Here is an 8847-nt window from a genome sequence, read left to right as displayed (position 1 = left end):
AGTTTGACCTTGTGAACTGCAATAATCCCTCTGATTTATAATACAAACGGAAAAACCTGAATCATCACCTTATTGAATAAGATCATGATGACTAAAACCAATTATGGTTCTGCAAGTGACACATGAAAGCACATTGTTGTGACCAACAATCCCGGCGAGGGTGGTGTAACCCCGGACAATATACTGACTTAAAATCTTAAAACAACCCGACTTCAGTTCGATATCGAAGGATCCAATCTATTTCTTGATCTCCAAGGCACCCGCAAACAATCCTGAGAGCTTGCTGTTCCTCGTAGGCATCAACCGTAAGCTCAGTGGTATGTGACAAGGGGAAACACTGAAACAGGCAACCTGCAACATGCAAAGTAAATCTCCAAGTACCTAATGAGCTCAAAAGTCAAGACAGTAATCATCAATAATTTACCAAACGAACTAAAATTCAATGTCAAGGAATCTTTCACATTACGCGAGTCTTGAGCAGTTCTGTTTGGTGGGTAGGATTGTTAAATAAAGTTTACAACTTTAGCAAAAAGAACACAAATTTATCTAGATTGTTGAAAACAGTTCCAAACTTTAGAAAACATTATCAAGATCATGTTCCAGATAACCCTCCCCGAGGAAGACCATGATTATAAGGTTGTGAATCCGACGAAGGGCAATCTTGTCGTTCCACTATAACATATTCCAAAAAGAACGTTAAGGAACCAAAGCTTGAGTCTCTATCTGAGATTAGCAAAGAAACAGACAATGGAAACAACCAAGCTGTTTTTACCACTTTTGTTGTTAATCTCGGTGGCCTTGACAGTCATCGCAGGTGAGTATGTCCGGCCTCCGCCACGCAAAGACCTCCAATTCCCATGGGACCCGAAACCCTCTTCCCAACCCCAACAGGTGACTCATTTCACTGTTCCATTGTTCTGCTTCTTCCACTTTTTCTGGGTTTATTTCATTTTCTGGGAACCAACTACTTCATTTCTTCAGAACCCATAAAAATTATAGTTGGGTTCTGCTTGCTTCGTCACAAAGGAGTTTCATTTGTGTCTTATCTATGGTGTTGTGATGTTTGTTTTAGTATATTGAACAACTTGATTTTATGTGTATGCTCATGTTAAAAGTTCCTGGAAAAAAAAAAAAGGAAAAGGATTAAAGGGAAGTTTTGGCAAGGCTAGTTTTTTTCTGGATGATGAAGGCTTTGTGTTGGTTTTCTGAGTGTAATGCCAGTTTTTCTTTGTGCTAGTAGTGGATTTTGTGCCACTGTAGACCTATTGATCTTAAATTGTGTTTTCAGTCATGAAAAGGGTAGATGCTTTATGTGTTAAACCAAAGAACATGTGTGTATTTGAAACTAATTTGTGCACCAAAGTTGTTCCTAAGATTTGAACTTCAGCAAATCCTCTTTTGTTGGATGTAATAATGAGCATGGCAATTATTAATTTGATTGAATTTGGACATCCTGGATGTTATGAATGCCTTGTGAATGATGTAATTTTCTTTGTCAGCGCAGTTAGTTCTGGTAATGACTTAATAATCTGTTTTGATTTTCTTGTGGGGAGAGTAAAGTTTTAGGCACTTGGTCTTTGCTTGATGGTTTTTTTTTCTTGCTTCCTTTCATTGTGTGGCTTTTCATTTGGTATATAACTGCAAAATGCCTATTGCAGGTGCACATCTCTTTGGCAGGAGACAAGCACATGCGAGTGACGTGGGTCACAAGTGATAAATCTGCTCCTTCAATTGTTGAATATGGAACATCATCAGGGAAATACAGCTCCGTAGCTCAAGGAGAAAGCACTTCGTATAGTTATATGATTTATAAGTCTGGACTGATACACCACACTGTCATTGGTCCTCTTGAACATGATACAGTTTACTTCTACAAATGTGGAGGACAAGGTCCTGAGTTTCAGCTCAAGACCCCTGCAGCTCAATTCCCAATTACTTTTGCTGTGGCAGGAGATCTTGGTCAAACTGAATGGACAAAGTCAACCCTAGATCACATCGACCAGTGCAAGTATGATGTGCATCTCCTTCCTGGAGACCTTTCATATGCTGATTATGTGCAGTCTCGGTGGGATACTTTTGGCAAGCTGGTACAGCCACTTGCAAGTGCAAGGCCATGGATGGTAACACAGGGAAACCATGAAAAGGAGAGCATACCATTCTTTAAGGATGGGTTTGTATCCTATAATTCTAGGTGGAAAATGCCGTCTAAAGAGAGCGGATCAAGCTCAAATCTTTATTACTCCTTCGAAGTTGCAGGTGCTCATATTATCATGCTTGGCTCGTATACTGATTATGATGAATATTCAGATCAATACAGGTGGTTAAAGGTTAGTTGGCTTCTTCTCTCTTGTCGGAAGGAATCCTATTTATCTGCTAAAATGAATTTAAAAAGACATTAATAAAACTTCGTTTCATATTCTTTCTTAATGTTTGTCAATGGTACCTTCCGTATTGTAGATGTTTAGGTTATGCCACACTCATATAGGTCCTGACCGCCTTGCTCTCCTTTTGGAATGCATTAGCATTGCGTAGATTGGTTGATTGTCCTGGATAACATGTGCATATGATCCTATTTCAGATATTCCACATACACGAAAACAAGGAAACCCATTCCAATAAAGATAAGGAGGAAGGTTGGGAAAAGCTTTGCAGCCTAAACTGCGGAAATAATCAAACACATAAAAAGGGAAAATAATATGATCATTAATCCATTTTGGGAGTTGGTCCAAGTGTAGCCCTTTAGCACAGCAGCTTCAACCTTAATTCCTTGGTTATATGAAAGAAATGTTTGATGTTACTGAGAGACCAAAGCCTTGAGTTATGAGAGTGCAAACTTTACATATAACAATGCTTGAACAGGAATATCTGAAGGGCTTTATGCTTCATCTTTCATTCCTTAAATGATAAGATGTATTTATTCTGTTTCCTTTTCATTTTTAACTGTTGCATCTTTCAGTTTTTCTTCTTCTTCCGTTACCTCTCTTGATATCAATCCTTTCGTATCAAACAAGGGTTGGTTTAAATACACATGTTACAGAAATTTCTTTGTCATTCTTGTTGAACTGCAGGCTGATCTTTCAAGGGTAGACCGACAAAAAACCCCTTGGTTGCTTGTGCTATTTCATGTTCCCTGGTATAATAGTAACAAGGCTCATCAAGGTGAAGGGGACAGCATGATGTCAGCAATGGAGCCATTACTTTATGCTGCTAGTGCTGATATAGTGTTTTCTGGTCATGTTCATGCTTATGAACGCTCGGTATAGCTTTGCTTAAATCTCTAAACTATAAATTCATGGAAGACCCTTTTTAATCCATAATGGTTTCTGTTTCTTTGACAGAAACGTGTTAACAGTGGAAAATCAGATCCATGCGGTGCAGTCCACATTACTATTGGTGATGGAGGAAATAGAGAAGGTTTAGCTCAAAGGTATATACTGTGCTCAAAAGGTTATCCAATTTTCAATGTGGGAAAATAAAATGTTAGTAAGAATCGATTTGATTGTGAGAGTTATAGACATCAGGTTTTCAATTGTGTTTATGTGGTGATTACAATTCTTTCTGCGAGAAGTATCATCTGTATTGTATAGCAACTGCATTAATTTTACGGGTAATAATTTTGATTGCTTCACACTAGATGGATTCCATCCAAACAGGGTGGGTGCTTTAACTGTTGTAAGAACTTGGGATACTTCCTCTTTATCCAAATTGAAGCCATTAGAGTTTTATTTTATTTAACTTGTATTCTGCATTTACAATATTTCAGATAAAAACTTGTGTATGACTTGCTTCTCATTAATTTACAGGTATGTGCACCCATCACCTGAGTGGTCAGTTTTCCGGGAAGCAAGTTTTGGTCATGGTGAGCTAAAGATAGTCAATTCAACCCATGCCTTTTGGACCTGGCATAGGAATGACGATGATGAGCCTGTAAGGTCTGATCAGGTCTGGATGACCTCCTTGGTCAGTTCAGTATGCATTGCTGAAAAGAGACATGAGCTGAGGAAGATACTCATGTCACCATAGTACATCTGATGCCTAGCTTCACTTGACTCGCATGAAGTGTAACTTCTCGTTCAACATCATTATATCTTAATCGAATCATTCCTAGCGGCTTGTGATGGTAGAATGCGGTGATCTTGGAGGTGCTATCTGATCTCTGTCAACTAGTTGGTGTGTGGAGAGCACCGCTGTATTTACCTATTTGGATGTGCAAGCATTTCTGTGTTTTTGAACTTGATCTCAGGAGCATACACACTACGATTCTGCCTTAATATGTTACATGTGCCATATAATATATACATACATTGATACATATAATATCAATATTCTTCTATCATCCTGGTAGCTATGGTTATGGCACTTGTGTCGTAGGATAATTAGGATTCCAGTTCCACCGGTACCGTATGTGGATCGATTGCTTTCGTGAAAAAGTTAGGTTGACATTGCTGTTTCAATTTGGAAAATCGTTTCCTTTTTAGCTAACTTCACTGGAATTGGAGCTTCACTAGGTCCATAGTGCTCATGGGTGTTGGAAGTACTGGGACAGGAATTAGATAACAGTTAGCTCCTCAACGAAGGCAGATATTGTGCATTCACAACCGGGAATCCACCGCCCCATGCGGAATATAGCATTTGCATTGGCAGAGGGAATTTTCCATCTCTAAGATCTATCACTGAACTTGGGAGTCTTGTTCATGATCTTGTTTCCCCCTCCACAGTATGATCTGCTCGTCTTTGAACAAAATGGGAATGCAAGGTACAAGGTCCTGGGTATATGGAATACACACAGATTGTAAAACATAAAAATGGAGTAGAAATTTAAAAAAGAATATTTTAAGTCATTTACAACCCATACCCTCAATTTCGCGCCTATTCTTTTGCAATCACTGGTACCAACATGAGTGCAATCTAGTCTCACTACCTCTTCAGTCATGAACGCCTCCTTTACACTTTCTACAACATTCACATACACACCATTTCTAGCTACAGAAAATAAGATGAATAGAAATGAGAGTTCACAAAAAAGAACCATGAATTGTTGACATATATACACAGTCTGAAACTTAAAAAATCAAAATTCACAACCAATGATTCTCTCTCTCTCGGACAAAACACTTACTAAGTTTCATGATAGGGAGGGAATTTAGTCCTCTGTTACGTAACTCCTTCGTCTCTTCAAATGTCAAGCCATCAGCAACATTCTTCACAAGCTTTGGATATATCGGAGGATACGGCTTCCAAAGCATCACAGGTATTACTGGCCGATTTTTCGGATCATAATTTCGACCGCGGTATAAAATAAGAACATTTATATGCCGGTAAATAATCGCCCCTCCAGACTTGTCCTGCACAGACACTACTACTCTATCAGCCACCAGTCACTACCATTCGAGATACATTACACGCCTGAGTTAAGTTCGTACCTCAAGGTGGAAGCAAACATTGTCCATATCAAGAGTTGGCACCCCCAAACACTTGATCCTCACAGCCTCAGCTCGCTTCCAATGGTTGTGGATATCATCTAACATGTTATGAGTAACTCCTCCCTTCCCTAACACAAAACTAAACCATTTAGTCCCTTCTCACTCAATCAATCCAAAACACAAGCTATTAGATATGTATAGATAAACTGTCGAACACACAATTCAAGATTAATTTCAGGTTCTTAGGCATTACACTCATCTCTAGCTTAAAAGGGTACACATAAACAAGCTCATACAACACAATGCAATACATGGGTCAATCTCAGAAAGCTAAAGACTACATTTTTAAGCATTACCCAGATTAATTTGGCGGGAGCAATCGCTATGCCGGTACCGTTCCACCAGCTCAGCCACCTCCTCCTCCGTAAGCGGGTCACCGAGAACCCGTTTTCTCTGCTCCGCCAGCTGGTTCAAGTCCGGTTCTTGTTGGGCCGGGGCAGCCGTCCCGGTCCATTTCCTATCGAGCCGACCCGGCCCGAAAGGAGAGAACTTTGGCGACTCCCGGAAGGAAATGGGTTCCGCCGACGGGATCTCGGAGTAGGAGTAGCTGAAGTCGAAGGGAAGGTCCGATTTGAGAGGCTGGTGGGTCGGGTCCTTTTTCGGGTCAGCATTCTGGGTCGTAATGTTTTTGGGGGTTTGGGGTTTGGAAGTTGGAGAAAACGGCGGGTCGTAATCGGAGGGAAGGTGGGAGAATTGGGTAAGGAGGCGGGAGAGGAAGAGGAGGGGTTTGTGAGGGTTTAGGGTTGGGGTTTTGTGAGATGAGGAGAGAAGCTTGAGCATTTGGAACAGAGGGCTTTAAGGTTTTGGTTGCTAACAAATGATGAGAAGACCAACTATAAACTCGGCTTTTCCAAATCCAACCTCAAGTGTGGCAGTAGCTTCAGCCTTCAGCCAAGGGTTCTCCACATACATTTTTGCCCTTCTGTTAGCTTGATCAATGTCTTTCAAGTACACTCTGCTCACTAGTCACTTCATGCTGCTTATGTAGCTTATGTAGGTCGTGTTTGATACCGTAGCGTTGTATATCAAGTTAGAAACCGTGAAAATCAAATAAATGTGGATACAATGAAAACTTAAAAGAATTCGGAACTAAAACATTCTCGTAAGTGCTGAAAGATACTTATAGAGCTTTTAACCTGCTGATAAATAATCTGCTGATAAATACTAAATAGGAATTAAGAAGTGTATGTAAAAATAGTTATAAGTTAGTTGTAGATTAGACATTTGCTTAAGTTTTTTAGTTTTTAGATTTAGTAATTATATTTTGAAGATCTTAAGTTGAACAAGTTGGATGACTAGTAGGATTGGTTAAAACATTAAGTTTGTATTAAGCTAAATAGAGTTCGAGTCTTGTTAAAAAAACAAAATTTCCAGAGATATATCTCAATCTTTGAGTCATTGAACTCAGCTCAATTTCACTCTCTGATCCAACTCATTCTTTCACTCGATTGTCTCATATGCTCTAACTGCAAATGTCATTGTACTGGTATTGTATGACAATGACAGTTTGAGGAAACTAACACTCATTAAAATTGTAATTTTGAGGAAAATCCTAAAAATATGGACTCATTCTTTCTTGTAAATAACATATATGAGATGAGATATAACATGTGGTAAATAAATGTAAATTATATTCAGTTGTTTATCATATATGTCGACACAACACGTTAAAATATATATTTTCAAAAACTTTGAGTGATCTTCATTACAACAATTTCTATCATTCAATTGGGAGAAGGGGGTGGAATGTGTCTTGTTTGAGTGCGCAAAACAAACTAACAATCAAAATAGAACTATATCTTGAAATTTTTTATGAGGAAAATATGATAATAGTAATAGGTGTACAACTTCTCCAGTATAGCTTGGTCAAATATTTGTCAACCCAAGTCTCAAGGAGGTTTAAGAGTTAGAAATCTCTGACACTTTAATGTAGCTTCGTTTTCTAAACTAGGTTGGAAATCTTAACAAATCCCGATAAATTGTGGGTTCAGATAATGTCTGTCAAGTATTTGCGAAAGTATAATTTTTTGAAGTCATGGTTAGAAAAATGATTCTTTTGCTTGGAAGAGTATTCTAAATTCTAGATCTCGACTTTTAAAAAAATAAATTGGATAGTAGGAAATGGTAAGACAATAAGATTTTAGTATTATAATTAGGTTTTTCCTTTCCCTCTTATTGACATTTATTCTGGATCTATTAATTTGAATGATGCAAACCTTCACGTATTGGTCTTTATTCTTTCGTATAGAACTTGGGATGTTGTTCATAAATTTTTTTTCATTCTTTTGTATGATAAATTGCTTATTAGGTGTCACATCCCGACCCTTATATTTTACCTTATTTACTAGCTTGGTTATAATAAGAATTTTACCATCTCCGTCATTGAGGTAATAGTTTAATTGGTCTCTAGAGGGGTTTCGGGGACGATTATATGCGGAGGATTATTCGTAAGAGAAAATTATGACGACGGTAAAAATGGTAAATTTTAGCTAGTAAAAGATAATTTTTATTCGGGTATTATTTTTTCGGGGTGTTTTATTTTTGAGTTGGGTTGATATAAGCTTGGACCGGTTTGGGGTGTGAGGCCCAAATCCATTTTCTCTCCTCTCTTTTTTTCTTCCCGGTTTCCCTCTTCCCCGAGTCTCTCGTTGCTCGGTTTTCCGACTGTCTTTCCGCCGCCGTCCGGCCGCCGTTCGCCGCCGCTCCGGTCCCGTTCGGTTGCCCTCCGACCTAGCTACATCCCTGGACCAGTGACAGCCACCCTAGCACCGCCGTGAAGGAGTTCTCCCGCCTAGAACCTCGGGCTGCCCAAAGTCCTCCATCGCCGGAACTCCCTCCTCCGGCCACCAATCCGGGCAAGCTTGGTATGGTTTTGTAGGTCTCCAACCCAGCTGCCTTGCCCTAAAAGGACTCACTCTGGTTCGCTTCAGGTAAGGAGAAATTTGAGGTGGAAGTTCTAGGGCGATTTGGATGTTTTTGCTCGATTGGCATAGCTAGGCTTGAATTTTGGGTTTGTGCTAGTTAGGAAAGTAGTAGAACATGATGAGAGGATTATTCTGTCAAAACTTCATAGGAATTGGAGGTCGTCGGAATTGGCCTCCGGCCGCCGCTGCCGACGGAGCCGGCGCCGGAGCTGTTTGGGAGATTTTAATGTTTTTAAATTTGGAATATTAAGGGGAGTTTATTGGAGCGAGTTATGAAATTTTTGGATGAGTTTTGGATAGGTTTGTGAATTTCCGAAGTTTGGTATTTTTGGCGGTTAATTAAAGTAGAATCCGGCCGTAGGGTTTAAGTCGTATTCTGTGGGAAGTTGTATTTACGGCTGCCGGTATGTTCGGTGAAGTTGAGCCGTATTGAGTTAAGA

At 39.5% G+C, this 8847-nt stretch overlaps 2 protein-coding genes across 2 annotated transcripts; one reads left to right on the top strand and one right to left on the bottom strand.

Annotated features, from left to right (window-relative positions):
• The first annotated feature begins 671 nt into the window (after window positions 1-671).
• On the top strand, window positions 672-4452 carry LOC101305345 (purple acid phosphatase 18-like). The gene is made up of 5 exons (XM_004294322.1): window positions 672-891; window positions 1659-2327; window positions 3069-3257; window positions 3339-3427; window positions 3804-4452. Exons 1-5 carry the CDS (start codon window positions 748-750, stop codon window positions 4021-4023), a joined length of 1311 nt encoding a protein of 436 aa, XP_004294370.1. The 5' UTR covers window positions 672-747; the 3' UTR covers window positions 4024-4452.
• LOC101298004 (CRS2-associated factor 2, mitochondrial-like) lies at window positions 4222-6263 on the bottom strand. Its single transcript, XM_004295770.1, has 5 exons — window positions 5780-6263; window positions 5424-5551; window positions 5120-5345; window positions 4856-4983; window positions 4222-4766 (listed from the first exon to the last, which is right to left on the bottom strand). The coding sequence occupies exons 1-5, from the start codon at window positions 6261-6263 to the stop codon at window positions 4671-4673; spliced, it is 1062 nt and encodes a 353-aa protein (XP_004295818.1). The 3' UTR covers window positions 4222-4670.
• Window positions 6264-8847: the final 2584 nt, after the last annotated feature.

Source organism: Fragaria vesca, linkage group LG3 (assembly GCF_000184155.1).
Source record: "Fragaria vesca subsp. vesca linkage group LG3, FraVesHawaii_1.0, whole genome shotgun sequence".
Classification (NCBI taxonomy): domain Eukaryota; kingdom Viridiplantae; phylum Streptophyta; class Magnoliopsida; order Rosales; family Rosaceae; genus Fragaria; species Fragaria vesca.
The sequence above is the reverse complement of the archived record's forward strand: the minus strand, read 5'-3'. Positions and strand labels throughout refer to the sequence as shown.

What these genes read in the sequence shown, in the direction of transcription:
- LOC101305345 (XM_004294322.1), top strand. Translation starts at nt 748, where the DNA reads ATGGAAACAACCAAGCTGTTTTTACCACTTTTGTTGTTAATCTCGGTG. An exon ending in CCTCTTCCCAACCCCAACAG is followed by an intron (nt 892 to 1,658) that starts GTGACTCATTTC and finishes TGCCTATTGCAG; the next exon opens with GTGCACATCTCTTTGGCAGG. An exon ending in ATCAATACAGGTGGTTAAAG is followed by an intron (nt 2,328 to 3,068) that starts GTTAGTTGGCTT and finishes GTTGAACTGCAG; the next exon opens with GCTGATCTTTCAAGGGTAGA.
- LOC101298004 (XM_004295770.1), bottom strand. Translation starts at nt 6,263, where the DNA reads ATGCTCAAGCTTCTCTCCTCATCTCACAAAACCCCAACCCTAAACCCT. An exon ending in CTCCCGCCAAATTAATCTGG is followed by an intron (nt 5,552 to 5,779) that starts GTAATGCTTAAA and finishes GTTTTGTGTTAG; the next exon opens with GGAAGGGAGGAGTTACTCAT. An exon ending in GAATAGGCGCGAAATTGAGG is followed by an intron (nt 4,767 to 4,855) that starts GTATGGGTTGTA and finishes CCATATACCCAG; the next exon opens with GACCTTGTACCTTGCATTCC.